This window comes from Sciurus vulgaris, assembly GCF_902686455.1.
Source record: "Sciurus vulgaris genome assembly, chromosome: 2".
NCBI lineage: Eukaryota > Metazoa > Chordata > Mammalia > Rodentia > Sciuridae > Sciurus > Sciurus vulgaris.
Window position 1 is genome coordinate 165,338,950 of NC_136462.1, and position 24,066 is coordinate 165,363,015.

Sequence of the window (24,066 nt, forward strand, 5' to 3'; positions counted from 1 at the left end):
ATTAATTCTGCCTATCCAAGAACATGGGAGATCTTTCCATCTTCTAAGGTTTTCTTTAATTTCTTTCTTTAGTGTTCTGTAGTTCCAATTGTAGAGGTCTTTTACCTCTTTTGTGAGATTGATTCCCAAGTATTTTATTTTTTTCGAGGCTGTTGTGAATGGGGTAGTTTTCTTAACGTCTCTTTCTGAAGATTCATGACTTATGTATAAAAATGCATTTAATTTATGAGCATTGATCTTGTAACCTGCTACTTTACTGAATTCACTTATGAGTTCTAAAAGTTTTCTGGTGGAATTTCCAGGTTCCTCTAAATATATAATCATGTCATCAGTGAACAGGGATAGTTTAAGTTCTTCTTTTCCAATTCGTATCCCTTTTATTTCTTTGGTTTGTCTAATTGCTCTGGCTAGAGTTTCAAGGACGATGTTGAATAGAAGTGGTGAAAGAGGGCATCCGTGCCTTGTTCCAGTTTTTAGGGGAAATGCTTTTAGTTTTTCACCATTTAATGATATTGGCCATGGGCTTAGCGTAGATGGCCTTTACAGTGTTAAGAAATGTTCCCACTACCCCAATTTTTTCTAGTGTTTTGAGCATGAAGGGATGCTGTATTTTATCGAATGCTTTTTCTGCATCTATTGAAATAATCATGTGTTTCTTAACTTTAAGTCTGTTGATATGGTGAATGACATTTATTGATTTCTGAATGTTGAACCAACCTTGCATCCCTGGGATAAAACCCACTTGATTGTGGTGCACTATCTTTTTAATATATTGTTTTATGCGATTTGCTAAAATTTTGTTGAGAATTTTTGCGTCGATGTTCATTAAGGATATTGGTCTGAAATTTTCTTTCCTCAATGTGTCTCTGTCTGGTTTAGGTATCAGGGTGATATTGGCTTCATAGAATGAGTTTGGAAGGGTTCCCTCCTCTTCTATTTCATGGAATACTTTGAGGAGTATTGGAATGAGCTCTTCTTTAAAGGTTTTGTAGAACTTGGCTGAGAACCCATGTGGTCCCGGACTTTTCTTTGTTGGTAGGCTTTTGATGACCTCTTCTGTTTCATTGCTTGAAATTGATTTATTTAAGTTGTGTATATCCTCCTCGTTCAGTTTAGGTAATTCATATGTCTCTAGAAACCTGTTGATGTCTTCGAGGTTTTCTGTTTTGTTGGAGTATAGATTTTCAAAATAGCTTCTAATTGTGTTTTGTTTTTCAGTAGTGTCTGTTGTGATATTTCCTTGTTCATTCGGAATTTTAGTAATTTGAGTTTTTTCCCTCTTTCTCTTTGTTAGTGTGGCTAAGGGTTTATCAATTTTATTTTTTCAAAGAACCAACTATTTATTTTGTTAATTTTTCCGATTGTTTCTTTTGTTTCAATTTCGTTGATTTCGGCTCTGATTTTAACTATTTCCTGTCTTCTACTACTTTTGGTGTTGGTCTGCTCTTTTTCTAGGGCTTTGAGCTGTAGTGTTAAGTCATTTATTTGTTGATTTCTACTTCTTTTGTTGAATGCGCCCCATGAAATAAATCTTCCTCTAAGTACTGCTTTCATAGTGTCCTAGAGATTTTGATATGATGTGTCTTTGTTCTCGTTTACTTCTAAGAATTTTTTTATTTCCCTCCTGATGTCTTCTGTTATCCCTTCATCATATAATAGTGTATTATTTAATCTCCAGGTATTGGAGAAGTTTCTGTTTTTTATTCTGTCATTTATTTCTAATTTCAATCCATTATGATCTGATAGAGTACAAGGTAGTATCTCTATCTTCTTGTATTTGCTAACAGTAGCTTTGTGGCATAATATTTGGTCTGTTAGAGAAGGATCCATGTGCTGCTGAGAAGAAAGTGTATTCGTTCTTTGTTGGATGGTATATTCTATGTAAGTCGGTTAAGTCTAAATTGTTGTTTGTGTTATTGAGATCTATGGTTTCTTTATTCAATTTTTGTTTGGATGATCTATCCAGCGGTGAGAGAGGTGTGTTAAAATCGCCTAGTATTATTGTGTTGTGGTCTATTTGATTTCTGGAATTGAGAAGGATTTGTTTGACGTACATGGATGAGCCAATGTTCGGGGCATAGATATTTATGATTGTTATGTCTTGCTGATTTATGCTTCCCTTAAGCAGTATGTAATGTCCTTCTTATCCCTTCTGACTAGTTTTGGCTTGAAGTCTACATTATGTGAAATGAGGATGGATACTCCAGCTTTTTTGCTGTGTCCGTGTGCATGGTATGTTTTTTCCCATCCTTTCACCTTTAGTCTATGGATATCTCTTTCTATGAGATGAGTCTCTTGCAGGCAGCATATTGTTGGATTTTTCTTTTTAATGCATTCTGCCAGTCTATGTCTTTTGATTGATGAGTTCAGGCCATTAACATTCAGGGTTATTATTGTGATATGATTTGTATTCCCAGTCATTTGACTCATTTTTGTTTTTTGACATGATTTGGTTTCTCCTTTATTTGGCTGTTCCTTTAGGCTAGTTCCTCCCGTTGCTGATTTGCATCATTGTTTTTCATCTCTTCCTCATGGAATATTTTGCTGAGAATGTTCTGTAATGCTGGCTTTCTTTTTGTAAATTCCTTTAGCTTTTGTTTATCTTGGAAGGATCTTATTTCGTCATCAAATCTGAAAGTAAGTTTTGCTGGATATAAGATTCTTGGTTGGCATCCGTTTTCTTTCAGGGCTTAGTAAATGTTCCAGGCCCTTCTAGCTTTTAGGGTCTGGATTGAAAAATCTGCTGATATTCTTATTGGTTTCCCCCTGAATGTAATTTGATTCTTTTCTCTCGTGGCCTTTAAAAGTCTGTCTTTATTTTGTATGTTAGGTATTTTCATAAGAATGTGCCTTGGTGTGGGTCTGTTTTAATTTTGTATATTTGGAGTCCTATAAGTCTCTTGTACTTGGTTTTCCATTTCATTCTTCAGATTTGGGAAATTTTCTGATATTTTTCATTGAATAGATTGTTCATTCCTTTGGTTTGTTTCTCTAAGCCTTCCTCAATCCCAATAATTCTTAAATTTGATCTTTTCATGATATCCCATAATTCTGGTAGATTCTGTTCATGATTTCTTACCATTTTCTCTGTTTGTTTAACTTTGTTTTTAAGGTTAAATATTTTGTCTTCAATGTCTGAGGTTATGTCTTCCAGGTGTTCTATCCTATTGGTTATGCTTTCTATGGAGTTTTTAACTTGGTTTATTGTTTCCTTCATTTCAAGGATTTCTGTTTGTTTTTTTTTTTCAGTATCTCCAACTCTTTATTGAAATGATCTCTTGCTTCCCGTATTAGCTCTTTTAACTGTTGATTCGTGCGATCATTTAATGCCTGCATTTGCTCTTTTATCTCCTCCTTCAATGCCTGCATTTGCTCTTTCATCTCCTCGTTTGCTTCCCTGATTGTTTTAATTATGCACATTCTGAACTCCCTCTCTGACATTTCTTCTGCTGTGCTGTCATTGGGTTTTATTGATATAGAATCTAGGTTTGTTTGGGACACTTTCTTCCCTTTTTTTTCTCTCATTGGTCAGATATCAGTGGGACTCTGAGATATTGCAGATTTCCTCTATTGGCTTATCGTGTCCCTGTAGATTTCCAGTATATCACCTCCCAGCCTTCAGTAGCCTGAAGTCTTGGAGGAACTTGATAATGCAGTGCTTCTGAAGAATGCTGCCCCTAGCCTGCTATTGGTTCCAGGGGTTGGAGCTGGCTCTGTGCGGAAAGGCTCTTACTGGGCTGTCTGCTCTGAGAAGCTGGCTGTGGAAGGAGCCTGCTGCTGGAGTGAACAGGGCTGCTTGGAGAAGCCTCTGGGTGCCCTGCCCTGGTCCCAGAAGCTGCTTGCGGGCTGGAGCTTGTTGCTGGCTCTGGGACTTGGAGCTGGCTCTGTGCAGAAAGGCTCTCACTGGGCGGCCTGCTCTGAGAAGCTGGCCATGGAAGGAGCCCGCCGTCGGAGGGAGCAGGGCTGCCTGGGGAAGACTTTAGCTGCCCTGCCCTGCTCTGAGAAGCTGCCCCTGTCCTGGCCTACCGCCCGGGCCGAGCTTCACCTGGTGGAGGGCTGTTGTTTCTTTCTTAACAAAAGAGTAGACTTGCCCAAACTTCTGTCATTTGACTAAGTAGATTCTTGATTTTTCCCAGATCTGTACACTATCAATAATGGCTTATCTAATATTGAAAAAAAAAAAGAAACACTTTTTATTGTAAAAATTGAAAGATGAAGCTTATATTTATTTCAATTAAATATCAGTATCATTTGCTATAAAGAAAAAATAACTTAAAAATAAAGTGCAAACAAAGATGTATAGTTAAATTTTAATTGTATCTTATTATGTGGCAGTAGTTTGGATCTTGATCCTTTCTTTCCTTTATTAAACAGGGAAGTTAGGAAGTGTTAACCAGATATTAAAAATATCCTGGGATGATGCTGAGACTTCTCCCTATTCTAAGCAGAAGAATTTACATGTTAGTACTGTTTAATGCTGTCATCCATACACTAAATTTGTCTGGCTGTCGTATCCTGTGGCTTGGAAAACATTGCTAAAAGACTGGGGCCTCAGGTCTCAGAACAGACCTGGGATGACTTATTCCTATTATAGAGGGTATATCAGTTCACTTGGACTACTTATAGGCAAGGCCTCTGATAGTTTAATGATAATAAACACTTGACTTTTATTTTTCTACTATAGGATCATGGTTCTTAGATAACCATGAAGAGAAGTTTATTAAATATTGGCACAGGTTCTGTGAACATTCAGACTTCTTTTGAGAAACAGAATTACTCTTTGATTGCAATATGGAATCTGGTTGCTTGGGCATTGGTTTGTGGGACAGTTCTTTGCTTTGAGGGAAGGTGGGTTAGATTTGTGGCAGACCTACAGGAGGAGTCTTGAGGCTTAGGGATGTAGATCTTAACCTTCCTTAGCATGGAATTCTATGGGGTATTGTGAGGGAGGGTCAGATGGTTCTGTGCTCTGTTAAGAACTTTGATTAGAATTCTAGTTTTCAGGAGAGTTTAAGGACTCTTTCTTTCTTGTTTGAATTATTCTCAAGTCATAAAGCTAGTATGAATCCTCTTAGGAAAACAAACTTATTCAGAGCCATTCTCTTGAGTAAGTTCATGGTTCACTAGGATTTCTCATAGATATTCATGAATGTGCAGTCAGTGAAGTTTTAGAGATACTTTGAACTACATTCTGTGAGAGGAAGTGGTTGGGGAGGTGGTTTTGGTGGTGGCTGTGGACAGGTGGGAAGTAAGACCCCTCAGACATTTCCCCCCACCAGAAACTACCAAGTTTTTTTGAAGTTATTCTTAAGAGTCGTATATTCTGAACAAATAGCAGGGCTTTTTTAAGGTCAACAGAGAGGACTTTGAAGAGACTTTTCTTGGCGCCTCCTGAGTTACCAACTCCAGACCAAAAGAACCTCCCATCTTTGGCGAGAGGTTCTTGAAAGGAGAAGGGGAAGTAACCTTGATGAAGCTGATTTGGAAACATGAGCTATCTCTAGGGCTTCTGGCAGGAAAAGAGTTTTTAAACAAAGATAAAAAGCATGGTATTAAAGAGACTTATGTTGGAGGAAGAAGCTGTTAAATTCTTAAAACTCCATATAGTTAGGGTAATAGTTTTATTTTCACTGGGACTGTCACCAGTCTTTATGGACTACTTAGATAGGAAAGGTCTCTGATAGTTTAATGAAAACTAACACAATTTTTCTTTTTCTACTATAGGTGCAGGTTATCATTCTGAATCCAAAGCCAAGGAATATAAACATGTATGCAAACGAGCATGTCAGAAGGTATGAACAGGATGTGTATAATTTTAAGATGTCTATTTTTGAACATTAAAGTCGTTTTACCTTGAAATCCAAAAACTTAAGGTTTCATTTATGGGACTTTTTTGGTTTGGACCATAAAATTATTTTGCTCATATTTGTAGGGCCTTCCTTTGCTTTGTTTTGTGTTTTTAATTCTCTGAATGATGCTTAGCTCTTTCACCTTTTCCAGATTAAATTCTATACTTTTGTTACTGTTAGCACATAATCATATCTCTTAATCTTTGTAAAAGCAATATACCACTATAGAAGGGGTAGAAATTATTGCTTAAAGAAAGCCAATGTCTTTCCATGAAGGGGAGAAAAAAATCATAAAAAATTAAAATGTGTCCTTTTCTTAGATTATCTTGTTACTTAATCCTTCTGCTTTTCATCATGTAGTTGTATGTTAGCAAATTCATTGTTATTCCTGACTGTAGCTTAGTACTTGGTTTTGCTGTTTTCCCCTTTGGTTTTTAAGGTTTTGCTGAATTGTTTTGTTTAATGTGGGGTCTGGAATGGTCTCAGGAGAAATATTGTTTCTTTTTAAATTGATCCTGCCTACATACTGTTTTGTAGGCATGCCTCGGTTAACTTTTTTTGTGCAAATAAAATGTTAATTGGATAGTGCATGTCAAATTAATATAGGTCTCCAGCTCTTTCATTTATATTTACATATCATTTAAAAGAAAGATTATACTTTATTAGACATCTTTTTCTTTTTCTTTATTTTTAAAGAGGAAATTCAGTTTGTTTATTTATTGTATTTTGAGATAGGGCCTTGGTAAGCTTCTTAGGGTCTTGCTAAGTTGCTAAGGCTAGCCTCAAACTTGTGATCCTTCCTGCCTCAGCTTCCTGAGTCACTAGGATTACAGGCATGTGCCACCATTCCTGATTTAGAGATATTTTCTTATGAATGGAATCCCATAAGTAAATAAGACTATTTTATTTTAAGAATTTTATTTCTTTACAATAACAAGGCTAATGGTCTCTAGGTTTTATATTTTTTCTTATTTTTCAAAGTGTGAAATCTTGTCATTATCTCAAAAGAATGTTTTATTTTTATACAACTTTTTATAGTCCTAAAAAGATCTATTCTAATTCATTTGGACTGTATAATGAACATCCTTGATTTATATAATGAGTTAGCTTCTTAAAAATTCAATAATGAGAAATATATTTCTTGAGCTGTTTGTAAACTAAATTGGAGTGTTTATATTTCATTTAGAAACCAGCTTCCCTTTTTTCTCTTTCTTCTCTTAATTTATGGCCAAGAAAGCAGGTGATTTTTACAAATTTTTACTCTTTGTAGTTTATATGGTGCTCTCAGTGGCACGTACCTGTAATCTCAGCTACTTATGAGGCTGAGACAGGAAAATTGTAAGTTCCTGGTCAGCCTGGGCAATTTGGCAAGTCCCTGTCTAAAAAATAAAATAAAAGACACCCCTGAGTGTTCCAGTACTGCAAAAAAAAAAAAAAAAAGATTTTGATACAAAATACAGTATTAAAAATATTAGTGAAATGTATACTTCCATCTGAGGATTTTGACATGCTCCTGTGAATGAGACACTTCTTTTTTAATAGATGTAGGTGGAAAGAATAGTAACAGTGGGAGGAGAAATTATTAGCTTAGTCTGAGATTTGGTTATTTATATAAAATATGAGTTATCAGGATATTTTAACCAAACTAAATTCGTATAATTTCTGCGGCTGTTTTGAATTGTCCTGTGATGAGTGAAGTCATTTCACTTACTAAATTTCTTGCATCTTATATTTAGTGGCTGGATTTTATTCATTGTTTTAATATGGATAAATGAGCTATGTAAGAAATTAAGCTGAATATAACCACTACTTGTTTTAAATCTGAGTAGTTTATGTCTTATGTAGTAGTTTTTGAGGTATGGAATTTAATTAGTGATCAATTTTTATTAACTCTGAACATCTCTTATACTTCTTTTAAGCCTTCGTGAAGTTAAAGGGATCTTTGAGAAGTTGTAGTTTTACAATGAATTATTTGTCCCCCTGGTTTCAGGCCATTGAAAAACTGCAGGCTGGTGCTCTGGCCACCGATGCAGTGACTGCAGCCCTGGTGGAACTTGAGGTATTTCTTTTCTCTGTTTATATTTTATTTAAAATATTTGTGAGTTTATATTTCTTGTTCTCAAATGGCATGAAACTGCTGAGTTAGTCAACCATAAGTTACATAACCAGTGTTCCCCAACAATATTAATGAAGTTATGAAAAGACTGTGATATTGTTAGGTTGTTTTCATTGGGGAATTTTTGAGTAATATAAAAATTGGTTGATTCCTTTTTTTCCCCTCATTTTTGTGAGATTCATCAAAGTAAAAGTTGATGGTGACTGGATGTGTAAATTTTCTCAGTATTCTCAGTAGGAAAATTCTTAAAGTTGACTCCCCTAAGTGATATATATTTAAAAATCAAAAAATTCTAACCATCCTGAAAGTGTCTAAAGTGGAAGAACAAGTTTCACCATGGGCATAAAAGAGATATATCCTGGAAGCTACATACTGTGAAGTGCCTTTGTTACAGCGTGATTATTAGGTTTGTTCCCAGTTTACAGCAGACATCAAGGAACTGAGTGGTGAGGCTCTCAAGTTTGCTATTTTTTTTTTATTCCAGAGTGAGGGTCTCTCACTTCTCTTAATCTGGAACTTTGATGAGTGTGTATAGGGGCTACTGATGCCTTCAGAAAACTCAGACTTGGAGAAGATGGATTTGTGTCAGTCAGGATTATTCTTGATAAATTTTTCTCTTGATAAGAAGACCACTTGAGGAATACAGTTAAGACATGAAGATATAAAACTATTATGAGTATGAGGGAGGAGGCAATAGTTAAAGGAGACATTCCTAAATTGAATGGACTGTAGCCTAGGGGATTGTTCAAGTGTTTTCCCTGCTCACGAATTTACCAAAAGTCCTTGCTGTGTTATCTGCATATCACTTCCCTTAACTACGGAGTCATGCTTTTGATCATTGCTTTGTAAATTTTAATCTCTCTGAATGCCTTCAAGTTGATACTAATGTAGTCAAGGCAGGTGAACATACTAATCTAAATCCTTCAACTTAGTAATAATGTAGTCAAGCCAGGTGACTGTGTAGTCAAGGTAGGTGGGCATCATTTCTATTGTAGTTTGGTCCATCAGAGGATTTTTAGTGCCCTCCTGTTGTGACTGGTTCATTTTTGAGCTCTACCAGTCACTAACCATATGTCCCTGAGGATATCACAGCCTATCCTTAGCTCAGTGTTCACATTTTTAAAATGAAAATAATAATCCCTACTTCATAGAAGATTGAGTTAATGTGCCACTCACGTAGAACACTCTGTAGCCCATAATAAGTACTTCAAAACTGGCAGCAATTATTACTGTTATGAGATGCTTTAGAAATAATAGATATCCATATTAATGGTAACTATTACTGATATAAGTATTACAATATCAAACGTTAATTATGTATTTGTAGAAAAAAGGAAAAAAGTGACGTAAGAAAGAAGATTGATGTATTTATTGTCAAATTTTACCTTTATATAAAACAAACACACAAAGAGGGCTATATCTAACTTAATTCAGTTGTTAGTTGAATCTTAGTTCTGTGAAGAGGGTGATGTCCTGAGATTACCAGTGTGTAGAGTCATTGCGTGTCTGGGGAAAGTTAATGAGTGTCTGGAGAATACAGTGTAATGGTAACTATGATTACAAATTTGAGTAAAATTAAGTTTAAAAAAGAAACACTTAGAATAATGATTTTCTCAAGTCAAACTTACATCATTATTGAATATTTGATTCCATTTCCCCTCCACTTTTAAAGGGATTACTTATTTATACTTAAAAATACATTTTGAAATAGTTTTTCATGACTAAGTAGGATTTATAGTTTTGAATAATGGCCTTGTTTTTTTGGGGGGGATACTGGGGATTGAATTCAGGGCAGTTGACCACTGAGCCACATCCCCAGCCCTATTTTTGTATTTTATTTTGAGACAGGGTCTCACTGAGTTGCTTAATGACTTTTGCTGAGGCTGGCTTTGAACATGGGATCCTCCTGTCTCAGCCTCCCGAGCTGCTGGAATTATATGCGTGTGCTACTGCCCCTGGCTTGATCTGTGTTTCTGAGAGTGTGGATATGAATTAAGAAAAAAAATGTGTTGTACTATGTTTAATTGGAATAATATATGTTGATATAATGGTAGCATAGGATATTGCCCTGATTGAGGTTAGCATACTTCCCCAACCTCTTGATTATTAAATTTGGGGAAGAATTTCAATTATTTTTAATAGTTCATTTTTTCTATCATATCTTTGGCCTAATATATGTTAGGAGTTTAAAGTCTAAAGCTACTCCAACTGGAAGAATTTTCCTGAATCTTACGAATTATGTTGGAAGTCATGCTTATACTGCCCCCTGAACAGGTTTCTGCCACCTCATGTAATTGTTATTCACTGAATTAAGCCACGATAGATTTTAAAATGAAGAGTTCAGTTGAAGAAATATTGTTAATAGTTTGGGTCAATCAAAAGATGTCAGAAAATTGGAATCTAATATTTTTCTGTACTTAGAATAATGTAAGTAACAATGTTGAGTCATGTTAGCCTGTAGAAAAGTGCTGAGAAAAATCCCAGAGAGCCTGATGTATACTGTTTATGTTTGATTTGAGACTAAACACTTATCTTTAATTTTGGTGAATCTATTTAGTTGAGTTAAATCTTATACTAATTAATTATTCAGTAGGTATGAATAGTCATCAGACCTTTCTCTTTTGACTTCAGCATATATATTTTGGTTAAGGTAAAGATATTGTTTAAACTTGCCTACTATATGATCTTTGGTAAATACTAAGATTAGTGTGGAATCCTCAAATACTTTCTAACTGTGGATTGAAATGACTGAAGTGATTTAATGGCTAGAAGGGATATCTATCCTTGTATTTAAAAAAAATAATTTGTACATTCCCAAATGTTGAAAAATACACCAATCTCAATTTGATGCAGTAGAGGAGAAAGAAGCAAGATGAAATAAAAGCAGCTTTTCACATATCACTTATGCAGGCCACCAAGGCACATCATTTTTGAGTTTTTCTTAGAAACTGGTGTTCATTTTTCTTGTCTGCCACAAAGATAAGTGTTGTAAGACTACCACTTCTGGACACCAGAGGGGGTGTTTTCTTCATTTAAATGAAGCAGGGGCAGGGGTACACAAGTCCCTACTTATTAATCTGACTAACTTCTCCCTTTAGAGTTTTTGGAGGGAAGGTGGTCATTCCTGTGTGAAAGATGTTCTGTGGTGTGAAAATGAAAATATAACTCCAAAGTGCATTTTGTTTTTCTTCAAAATGTGGGAAAGGAACTGGAAAAGTCAGTTTACAGATCATATTTTAATGATTTATTGTTAAATAGTTTTGGCCCCATTGTTTTATAAATCTTTTATAGATTATCCCTAAAACTGATGAGAAGGTGAATTTTATTTATTGGAAAGTACAACTCTTATTTCACTTACAACACTAAAGATTAATATTGTGAAACAATTTGGTCTTCTTATCTGGGACTATACATTTGGAAGACAGTTGCTTTCTTGGCTGCTTTTGGAATAGTTTTGGTTCAGTCAGTGACAGTGGATTTAAAATTCCAGACCATAATTTTGCATATTTCACATAGTGTAGCTTCTGATGTGAATTTCTTCTGCGAGAAAATTGGACTTAGGTCTGGGTGAGTCATGTTGTTACCTTTTCTTAGGATTGTCTTAAAGTAGAATGTTTTATGATTCTGATTGAAAATGAACTATTCATAACACTGAAGCTTCCTTTGCACATTGATTTTTTTTTCCTAAAAAAATACTGAGGCCTGGTTTAAAAAGATCTAATAAAGAACAATAGGTGAAATATGGAATATGAATTAAAGAATAATAGGTGAAATATAAATGACAATCTTTTGAGAGTTGAGTCTTATGTGAGAAAACTGGGGAATCAGGTAGAGATTTTGAAGATAATGTAACTTTCAAGAAATTTTGGACAATTCATTTTGAAACTGGGTTATTATAGTAGGTAGAATTCTGTGTATTAAGAATAGTGATAGAACTAGCTTTTAAATTCCTTATAGCTTTTAAATTTCATATTACAAATTACACAGTCTCCTTTTTTAAAAATGATGTTAGGCCGAGGATGCAGCTCAATGGTACAGTGCAAACTTGACATGCATGAGGTCTTCAGTTTGATCCTCAATAATGTGAAGAAAAAAATTTTATTGAACTTATGTGTTCTAACTGAACCCTACAATTTTTGATCAATTTTTCAACCTTGAAGGCTCCCTATGGTTGGGGAGATGGTAATTAATGGTTGAAACTAATGTACTGTCCAAATTTTTTAGTGTTTATAGAGCAGATTATACTGGACACAAGTTTTTATATCATTCTACTAAATTAACTGTCTATTAGCTTTAAATCTTTATATAATTCAATTTAGAGCTTGCTTATAAACTGTAGGAAAGTCCTTTGAGAAGTAACTTATTTAGATGGCTGATATTTTGGGATGTAAAAGAAAGTGGGTATTTGCATTATTATATGCTTACATTATTATATATAATATTGTTATATATTTGTCTATATCTTTGCACCCCGTTGCTCCCAGCAGCCAACTCTGCATGCATTTCTTTAATGCAAACTTATAATGTTGAACACTATTGAGTAGTCCTTCATAGGTGTACCCTACCCCAGGCCTCTGTTCAGTTTTAGAAACTGGCACACTTCCTTCCCTGTGCTTTATACTTCTGGGTGCAGTTTGCTGTGTGCCTGAAGAGGACAGAGAGAGAGAGAGTACCTAAAGTTTGTCGGTCTTTGAAATACTTAGAGGTCATGGAGATGGTGTGGTGTGCTACTGGCATATGAGCGTATCTAAGTTGGAAGGAGACATTGAGAAGAACTTATAAATTCCTTGTTTCCCTCTCCAAAGTTCTAGCAAGTTCACTGTGGGATTTCTCTGGGAGCACATGCCTTAAGACACCCTGTTTCCTACCTCACTCTAATTGTCTGGTTTTTAATGAAAAAAAAAAAAAAAAAAAAAAAAAGAGGGGACATCTACTTTAAGCTTGTTTGTATTTATTTGGGATGTCAGTAATTATTTAAATAAATGACTACTTTTATTCTCCTGTACAGTTTTTGTTTGTAGAAATCATCTTTTCAGAAGCAGAGGGTAGCTGAGTATTTCAGCCAACCTTTGCTCCTTCTTCCCTTCCCCTCCCCCACAGAGCTGAATCCATTGGAAAGATAGCTTGATGCATTTAGTTCACATATATGTAAGTGCTCATTAACTATAATGTGGCTGGTAAGTCTAATTTTAGGCCTGCCACCTTTGGAAGTTTCAGTTTTCTCTTCCATTGATAGTATCTTTTAATCTTTATAATGAGTTGGGGGCACTCCTGCTTTTATGTATGTAAAGTAGGAGATTTACTTTTTTTTCTTTGTAGTACTTAAAATGTTTTCATTGCATGAAATTTGAGTTTTGACTTAGATGCTCTTTTTCTTTTTTAAAAACTTGGTATTGTCGATTATTTCAAAGACTCTATTTTGCCTGTCTGTTTAGCAGTATTTCCAGTGGTGGTTCAGTATTTCTGTGTATTCCAGCTGTTTATGGAGTCTTTATGTTTCTCTGCATTTTTTGTTTTATTTTTTGAGGTGTACACACACAGTTACACTTCATGGAGTTGCATCCAGCCAAGTATCCATGTTCTTCTTGTGAAGAGGCAGAGAAAATCACCTCTCCCAAGAATTTCCACCTTCTGACCAAGGGAAATGTGTCCTGAAGAACTGTACGCAGATGGGAGGCAACTTGTTTGCTTGTTCTGCTGCTAGAGCATTGATTTAATTAGAAGACAGGCTGTGGGTGGCCATGTGCAGACAAAGAAGCACCAGACAGAGCCCAGTTAGCCTGGGACAGTAAAAGTAAGTTACGCTCTTTTAAAACACTTTTTTTTTTTTGAGTACTGATGCTGATTCTTGCCTTTAGTACTGAGGGGCAACTTGTAACTTACTGATTGTGTTTACACATTAGGTACATCTGTTCTTTTTTTAAGACCCTAGAAATAAAATGTGCTTTCCAGCACCAAGTACCTGCTTAGTGGAAAAGCAGTGATCCCCACCCCAAGCTTTTTTTTTTTTTTTTTTTTTTTTTTTAATAAGAATAAAAAAAGTCATTACATTTTAGATTGATTTTGCACTGCACTAAAACCCTATATTAGTTTTTAACTAAGTAAAAACATGTGTTTGTCATGCTAATTTTGTTCTGATGGGACCATGAAGAATTATTTTAGCCTTTTCCAATCACTTCTTGATGAACAGTGTGGACCTCATCAGATATATTTATCTTGACTGAATTTGGTAGGAGAGTTGGTCTAAGATAAGACTTAGCAATTCCTGAGGAATATGTAGCTTTATGTGTGAGCCTTTATTTTTCTTTGGGAGTTGTTATTCTCAAAAAACGACTACATTTTGAAATTCAGTTTGAATTATTAAAGTAACATACGGTAGTATGATAGAGTTGGTACTAATACTGTGTTTTGACTATGTAGTAATAATTCAGAATTTTGGACTTTTGAGTTCAAAATATCTCATAGTTCTCAATTCATTAGGGATGTTACATAAAAGGAAGTTGATTAATTTAGTGTTTTTAAAGAATTTATAGTGTGATTTTTGAGTTATTATGTGTGTTTTGTATGTGTGTATTTGTGTTTGTTTGGATCTGTATCATTTGAGGCATCAATTTTATCAGTCTAACAATTACTTTTTTGTTATTTTTGTTTTTTGCTCCTGATAGTGAAAGGAGCTAGGCTAAGAAGATTATTTTGAGTTCAGCAAAACCAAAGGCTAATGCTAAGATACTCAGTGTGAAAGGTCACCTTTTGATTTTAAGTTTTTGTGCTTCTTTCAAACCCAGGCCTTTATTCAGAATCTGGAAGAAAAATGAGGAAGACTCTTAAGTTATGTAATTTTTAAGAATGCCATCAAGATCATATTCTATATCTTACTTTAAAGTAGAGCAAAGCATTGCTTAATGTTTTTCATTATTAAGGTGCATTGGGTGCATCTGTCTATCTCTATCTTTTAAGTGTATAGCAGACTTTACCTAAGTGTTAGAGTAATGACGAATTGCAGATCACTTTAGGAAACAGTTTAGCCAGATGTGGTGGTGTATGCCTGTAATCCCAACCACTCAGGAGGCTGAGGTAGGAGGATTAAAAGTTCAAGGCTGCCTGTGTCTCAAAATTTAGCAAGACCATGTCTCAAAAACAAACAAACAAACAAACAAACAAAAAAAACAAAACAAAACTGGAGATGTAACTCAATGGTAAAGTACCCCTGGGTTTAATCCTCAATACTGGAGGTTGGGGAGGGGGCATCGTAAAATTGAATTCTAGACATCCCAGTTCACAAAAAGTCTTTGGCCATTCACACTGCCAGAGAATTTTTTCGTTTTATTCATTATTTATTGTTTTTAGTTTGGTAAAATATATACACAAAATTTTTACCATTTTAACCATTTTTAAGAGTACATTTCAGTAGCATCAAGTACATTCATAATGTTGCTCAACCATTACTACTGTGTGAGTTCAGAACCTTTTCTTTATCGCAAGTAGAAACTGTATTCATTAAACAACTTTTGCCAGGGAGTTTGTACTGGCTGATCACTCACTCACTGTCCAGACCCTGGCATTGTGTACCCATTTCCTGATGGCTCATGACATGCATATACCTTAGCGCACTGGGCATCAACAGAAATTTCTGAATTTTCCTGGAAAATTCAGAGTGGGAAACTCATTTGTTTCCCTGTCCTAGAATATATGCAGATGTTAACAACATTTTTTAGTGGATTAGAAGTCTTTTTAATAAAAGGGAGCATATTTAGTAGAGGATTTAAAAATCGGTAATAGCCATCTCCCTCAATTCTGACCCTGTCATATGATAGAAGGATGGTTTAAATTGTTGTAATTCTTTGGTCTGTTAGGTTCGTTTTGAGTGATATTTCCATATTATTGTCAATGTGGTTAAAAGGTGTAATTATTTAGGTTGAAGGGAAGTAGAAGTGGCTGCCAAATTTGGCAATTGGAGAAACAGCTACATTTGTCTTTTCTGTTGTAGCTCATGTAGAAAGGACAATTTCAGGTACTGTATGTGCTAATCTCTTCCTGGACATCAGAAAGAATCCAACTAAAACAAAGTTTAAAACTATTTCAGATGTGCAAGTCTCTTGAAGCCAATATTTTATTTTAGAGGTTTGTGTTGTGTTTGACAAGCAACTCTTTGTACTGCAATTCTATGGCTTTCAATTAAAAAAGTGAAAACCAAACTGCTGTGATGTTGTTTTTCTGCTTAATTGTATTATATTTATTGATAAAATTAGGCAGATTTATAATAGGAACTGAGTACAGATGTGTAGTGCTTTTTATAAAAATATTTTAAATAATAAAATTATGGTTCCATTTTTTTTTTACAAAATATTTTATGCTAGATCAACAAATGTTCTAATGAGCAGATATCAACATTTGTTTATTTATTTTTTTTATTCTGACATTTCCAGAAGATCTTGGGCACTTTAAGAAGAATATGGAAGGGCTTGCCTAGTACACATATTGTTGTGTGAGATTGTATTAAAATATCCTTTTTTAAAGTATATTTTTTGTATAATTTGAGCAGTTAAAAAATGAACTGTCACAGACACTAAAACTTGGTATTCAACATACTATATTTGACTCAAGTGTTCACAGACTGTGATGCAAACAAGCATTCTCTCCACTTACATTCAGAATAGCTAAAATATTACTTTAACACATGTTAAAAGTAGAACACTGTAACTATTTGGCTAGATATAATTCCGGGCTGTCTAAGTTGAGTAATTTCCTCAGGCATTCCAACTTTGATCAACCGCAGCAAGAACTTTTAGCATGTCTGTAAAGCAGCCAGTGCATCTGTAAATATGTCCTGAGGAAGAGAGAAAAGAAGGAATGCCAAAAAGAAAGAATAATTTGTGTCGTTAAGGAGCAGTTACAGAATGAAAATGGAAAGTTTTTTATTTCCTTAGGAACCCTTTTTAGATAATAGAGCCTCTGATTTCTAAGTATGCCCTGTGGTTCTGTATTAATGAATGAAAGATACTTCATTTGAGTCCAATAAAAATATTTTCTGACTAACTCTGCTGAAACTTATTAAAGTCAGTTAATTCTTGAACTTTCTATTCTTTATAAATGTAATAATTGAATAAAACCCAAATGTAATTAATAGTATGTATTTCAGTAAAGTGTGTCTTAATTGTTTATAATTGTTCCATATTTGGGTGAAAATGTTTATATATGACTGAGCTTTCAAGAATAACTCAAAGAACAGGCAGTACTACTGAAGAAAGAATTCACCCCCCAACACATAGATGAAAGTAGATATTTTGGTTTTTATTTCCATTGACCTAAAAATAAATTTTCAAATAGCTGTTGGTTTCCATATATAAACATGGACTTAAGAATATTTTTAACGGTAAATCACTCTCTCCTAAATGGGAAGTGCATATTTCCTGTATTTTTGGATACAACTTGCTTATCTTATGTGGATATAACTTCCCTGGGAATATATTAAGGTACAGTTAGCAGTTATTGGACACTAGATATTAAATTGGATGATCTATTTAGTTTTTTACCATTTTAACAACTGATGTCATGACTTCTAATTAATTAGTTCCAGTTCTGAAAATTCTGCTTTATAAGTCAATCTTATACCAAAATTTGGAAGAAATTCCTAATCCTCTATGCTTTCATGTTGTGATCTCTTTTATTGTTCACATTGTATAATTACTTACTCCTGGGGAATAAGGTTAACAAAATTAAATAAAATTACTACTAATAAAAAAAAATTTTGCTATCGTTTCACCTTCTTTTCATTGAAAAGAACAGAACAAAGAGCAATATAACTGGTAGATTTATATCCTTCAAGTCCACCTCCTATATCTTAAAAGAAGTACAGAGAAATGATGAATTGTCAAGCTGTGAGAGAAGATAGAGGGGCAAGTACCAGGTTCACTAATTGTGATGTTCATGGGTAGGTGCTTGAACAGATATCTGAGTTGGTTACTGTATTTAGTCTTATGTCACTGTAGCAAAATACTTGAGGCAGCTAACTTTATGAAAAATTTATTAAGCTCACAGTCTTAAAAGTTCAAATGGCATGGCTCCTGCATTGGCTCAGTTCATGGTGAATGGTAGATGGCAGTAGTAGGAGTGCCTTTTGGAGCAAGTGATCATATCTCAAGCCAGGAGCAGGGAGAGCTGGGAGGAACCAAACCTTGATTTTTAAAGCAACCCTCCCTGAGAAGTCCTCTGAGAACTCCCTTTGAGGTAATGCCCCCAATGACCTAAGAATCTCCTGAAGTTTCCATTACCTACCTTCCTGTAGTGCTACCTGGAGACTAAGCCTTCAATCATAACAGACCCTTGGGGGATATTCAAACCACATCCTAACCACACTAGTTACCTTATTACTGTTTCTGTGTTTACCTAAGAATTTTTCTTCCTTTAAATCTTGTTCATAAATGCCATAAATTATTCAAAATATATTACTTATTTATCTTTTGTGCCTACTGCCTTGGTTTTGAAATCTCTAAAGTTCACAGGGAGAATGTAAGAGTCAACTTTTGCCTTTCTGGGGACTGGTTCTCTACAGATAATTTTAAAAATAATTATTTTACCTGATTATTTCTTTGCCACTTTTGCATGCTACCAGAACATTGATGTCCCGTCTCTTCCCATCTACCTTTATGTATGTATTCTTGTGTTTATTTGCTACTAGTTTATTTATTTGTTACATGATATAAAGAATATCATGTTTTATTGATTATCCTGATAAAGACAATCACCATTGGATAAAGTTGTAGATAAAAGTTGTCTTACATTAATGGCATTTGAGAAAAAAATACCACAATATTTTGTCAATCTTCTTCCTGTAGATTTTGGGTAGAAAGCTTATCTGACTCATTTTGGAAAGGCAGAAAGTATTATAGATTCTGTTTGTTGTAGTCAGATGATATGTGACATTTCTGACCACTAACCTGGTTCTTTTTAGTAAAGGTGAGTTAACATAGTAGTTAGACTACAACCCAGGTAAATGATTCATTTCTCTCTCTTCTATTTTTAAGGTTGTTATATATATTCAATGTCTTAAATATTTAAGTAAGCATGGTAATGAAACCATGATTTGTTGTTGCAAGTGGTGTGTGAAAGAACTATTTTGTCCAAAATCTGCATTGTGTGGAGAATTTAGAATTTACTAAAGCTCAGATTTTTGTATTGCAGAAGCTTGAGACCTCCTTAATCTTTACAAAAAGATGTAGACCACAGGTTGCAAAGAGACAATTCACAGCTGTGTGTTGATTGACCCACATACTAGCTTTTAAAAATTGGATTTTATTGTCATCCTTTAATATTCAAGAGACATAAAAATATGTATTTCTGACTTAAAAAAAGATCTGGCCACGTGGAGCATGCATACTTTCAGGTCTGCAGTTTTCCAGGGCTGAGTGACAGCTGGCCCTTGAGTGTAGGAGTTTTTGAGTATAACTTAACACTGTATTTCTGTTTAAGGATGACTGAAAATGTCTTGGACGGAGATGCCAACTTTTGTCTTCTTGTAAAGGCCAAGAAAATGAGTTGATGGTTTAACTGACATTAGTTTAATGTGCTGGAGATTGCAAATTGTTGTAACAGAGATCATATCCATTTCCCCCACGTCTGTGCTGAGGCATCAAACCTAGGGCCTTATGCTTGCTAGACAGGTACTCTACCACTGAGCCGCATTCCCAGCCATGAAATGGGGATTTCTACCAGAACAAAAGTAAAACTGAAATGAGCTTTGATGTAATTTTTTAAAAGTAAGAATTGGATTTAAATGTTACTTTATTATTTTAAAATAGAATTTCAAGTCAAACTAAAGACTTTTCAAAAAATTTCTCATTGGAGCAATTTGAACCAATAGTAAAGCAGATCAAAAAACTTTGTGACCCAAGTAAGTCTGAACCTTTAATTTCATAAAGTGTTCCTTTGTTTACTTCTAGTCCCAGGAGTAAACTACTATTTTCAATGTTTGTGGTGAAGAACATACCATAAGTCCAAGCAATGTTACTGATCTTCAAACTTTTGCTAACCTCTTAAATGATAGTTAGCTTCCAACATCATTTATCTTGATTTCAGTACTACTACTACTACTTTTTTCCCCCCCTTTGGTGATACTTGGGATTGAACCCAGGGCCTTGTGCATATTAGGCAAATGCTCTACCACTGAGCTACATCTCCACTTGTCCTTTATATCTTAATGGAAAATATACTAATAAAAGTCATTGAGTTGCATATAATATTCATACCAAAACTGGTAATGTTGATGGTGCAGACCTGTAATCTCAGCATCTCAGGAAGCTGAGGCAGGAGGATTGCAAGTTCAAGGCCAGCCTCAGCAACTTAGCCAGGCCCTGAGCAACTTAGTAACACCCTGTTTCAAAACTAAAAAAATAAAAAGGGCTGGATGAAGGGCCCCCTGGGTTCAATCCCCAGCACCATGAAACTGAAAACCAAAACCCAAAACAAACCAGTCAACCAAACAACAACCCCAAATCCAAAAACAAGTCCAAAACAGAAAAGTCTGATAAGGCATCGATGATGATTGCCCAGAAGCTTGCTATGTCCATTTACTAGTGACTCCCATTTTATTAATGTTTTTCCAACCCATCTGATTTTTCTCTATGCAAAGGTGAATCCTGGTTTCAGAGCAGTTAGATTTTGAATTTTCTCATAGCTCATTTGTAACTTTTTTTATTGCTGCCTCTGTCCTGATGCTAATAGATAACTCTATAAGCCTTCTCAAGATGTGATTTGAAGGCAGGGTGTGGTGGCAGATGCCTATAATCCCAGCCACTGGGGAGGCTGAGGCAGGAAGAATTCAAGAACAAAGCCAGCCTCAGCAAATGTGAGGTGCTCAGCAACTCAGTGAGAATAAAATACAAAATGGGTATGTGGATGTGGTTCATGGTGCAGTGCCCCTGAATTCAATCCCCGGGAACTACCCCCCACCTACCAAAAAAAAATTGGGGTTTCTCAAGGGGAGGACTCTGGGCCAGCAGGATCAAAATCTTCTATGGTAACTTACTGGCAAAAAAGAGAACATCTCTTAGCTTCAACTCACATGACCTAAATCAGAATATTTGAGGATTTGAGAGAATGGGAATTTTCATTTTTAAACATTTTGAGTTAATTACAAATATATACAATCATAAGAACTAATACAGAAATTCTTTGGCCCCACAATAGTAATAGTCTTTAAAAAATTTGCAATTAGCCTTTCATTTTAAAAATTTTACATTTTCAAAAGATTTTTGAGCATAGTATACATACAGAAAAATATAATGCATTTTTTGTAAGGGGACAGACCCATGAATTTTTCAGAGTGAACATGGTCCTCTGTCACCAGCACTTCAGATCAGGAAAGAGAACATTTCTGCTCTCTAGAAGATCCTTTGTTCCCCCTTCCAGTCACCTCAGGATAGTACCTGTTCTCATCTCTATTCCTATACATTAATCTCACCTGTTCTAGAACTTCATATAAATGAAAGCATACAGTATGTATTCTTTTGTTTCTGCATTGTTTAATTGAGGCGAAGATCACAAAGCATAAAAATAACTAAAATGAATAATTCAGTGGTTTTAATGTTCAGTGTTGTGTAACCACCATCTCTATCTCATTCCAAATATTTTCATTTCCTTAAAGGAATTCTCATAACTAGTAAGCAGTTCCTCCCTGTTGCCCTCTCTTCTACCTCCTGGCAATCTCCAATCTGCTTTCTGTCTTGATGGATTTACCTTACCTATTCTGAATATTTATATAAATGCAATCATATATTTTGTATGTCTTTTTTTACTTAGCATAGTGTTTTTAGGGTCATCCATATTTTAACCTGCATTAGTTCTTTGGTTTTTTTTTTTTTTAGGAGTATTCCACATTATTTATGTGTATATGTTTATCCATTCATCCATTGATGGACATTTGGATTATTTCCACATTTTGTATATTGTAACAGTATTGCTAATGACTGTTCTTGTACAAGTATTTGAACACTTGTTTTCAATTCTTTTGGGGATATACCTATAGGTGGAATTGATGGTAATTCTATGCTTAACTTTGTGGAAGCAATGAATTATTTTCCACATCGACTGAACCATTTTACATTCACAGCAACAATGTGCAAGGATTATAATTTCTGTACATGCTTGCCAACCTTGTTAATTTCTATTTTGTCCTTAGGCTATCCTTGTGGATATAAAGTTATCTCGTGGTTTTGATTTTCATTTCCTCAACGATGATGATGTTGAGTATTTTTATGTGCCTGTTGACCATTTGTATATCTTCTTTGAGTAAATGTCTTCATTTCTAAGTTCTTGGCCCATTTTTTAAATTGGGTTTTTTAAAAAAAAATTTGGTTGTTGAAAGTTGTAGGATTTCTTTATATATTCTGGATACTAGACTTTCTGATATTGCACTTTTCTGTAAATTTGAGATTATATCAAAATAAACAAAAGAAAAAATAGTAAATACACCTTCAGTCTTTTTTTTTTTAAACTCCTTTTTAGCCCTCTGACTTTGACCTATTTTCTTTCTGGTTTTATTTTTCATCATCATATTTACATCTGCCTAATATGGCATCTAAAGCACAGTAGTTTCCATATCCATGAGTTCTCCTTCCTCAGATTCAATCAGTTGCAGATTAAAGATATTCCAAAACATTATATCTGTACTGAACATGTATAGACTTTTTTCTCTTTTCATTCACTAAATAATACAGTGTAACAACTATTTACATAGGAGTTATATTATATTATGTAGTGTAGGTCATTTTGAGATGATTTGAAATATATGGGAGAATGTGCATAGGTTATATGCAAATGACAGGCCATTTCATAGAAGGAACTTAAGCATGCATGGATTTTGATGTGTGGGGATGTACTAAAACTAGTTGTTCTTGGGTACCATGGAACATCTGTATTTAATTTTATTCCTCTGTTCCTTTTTTGTGTGGGATTGAAGCTAGGGACCAGTGAGCTGTAGCCCCAGCCTCTATATTGAATTCCTTATTATCTGTCTGCCTTAACTAGAATTGAGGCTCCATCTAGGCAAGAATTTTTTTCCTTCCTGTTTTGTTAATTGCAGTATCTGCTTGTTTTAGATCAAGGTTTGACAAATTGTGATCAGAAACCTAAATGACTTATGCCTATTTTTGAATGACTCATAAAATACTAATGGTTTTTACTTTTTTAAAATAAATGAAACAAAATAAAAAGGGACTAATATTTCATGTCGGCAGAAAATTATACGAAATTCAAATTTCAGTGTCCAAAATGGAGTTTTGGTTGAACACAGCTATACCCAATTATTGGTGTATTTTCTCTGGTTGCTTTTGTGCCACAGTCACAGAATTGAGTGACTGAAGCTTGGTGTGATTCACAAAGCCTGAGTTATTTAATGTATGTGGCCCATTATAGGAAAGATTTGCCTGCACAAAGGTGCTCAATAAATATTTGTTGAATGAATGAATCCTAACCTATACCGGTACAAGCAGTTTAATTTGGGAAACTTTAAACCATATAATTCTTGAACATTTGAGCTTAATAGGCTGCTAAACAAACATACAAACAAAAAAATCCCCAAATGATTTTTCTTGGGAGGGGGTTAAAGTTTTATTGGCTCCACTCATCTTATAAATAATGAGAATTGATGTTGAAATACCAGGGAATTAGCATTTTTAGGATAGTGTCTGGTAGGATAGGCATTGCATTTTTCTAATGTTATTTGAAAAGGATATGATGACATAGAATATTATATGTCTTCTTTCTCCTCCTCAACCAGTGCACATTCTAGGCAAATACTTTACCACTGAACTACATCCCTAGCCTGTTACTATTATATAAAAAGTGTTCAGTAAACTTTGTTTTTAAGACTATTTTTTCCTTTTCTCATCATTTTTGATGAATAAAGCTATTTTTCAATGGAGGCCATAGTTAAAATAATTTTGATAACATTAAGTTTTGAGTAAGAAATTATATTATACATTTTACTATATTTCATTCATCTAATGATGTGTTTGTCCAAGTTACACTTGAGTGACAGGGTATGAACAGTAACATTAGTAATTTTCTATCAATGTCTAACTTCTCCTTAATGGAAAATTGGAA

The 24,066-nt window shown here is 34.6% G+C and overlaps 1 protein-coding gene across 6 annotated transcripts in view; it reads left to right on the forward strand.

Annotated features, from left to right (window-relative positions):
* The window catches only part of TASP1 (taspase 1), a 323,082-nt gene that overhangs the window by 14,040 nt on the left and 284,976 nt on the right, over positions 1-24,066 (forward strand). For all 6 annotated transcript variants that reach the window (XR_013762024.1, XM_079128503.1, XM_079128500.1 and 3 more), the window contains 2 exons: positions 5,725-5,792; positions 7,840-7,908. Coding sequence is in view for 5 of the 6 variants with exons in the window: in XM_079128503.1 (XP_078984629.1) it covers positions 5,725-5,792; positions 7,840-7,908 (137 nt within the window). In the remaining variant the exon portion in view is untranslated. The remainder of the gene's footprint in view (positions 1-5,724; positions 5,793-7,839; positions 7,909-24,066) is intronic.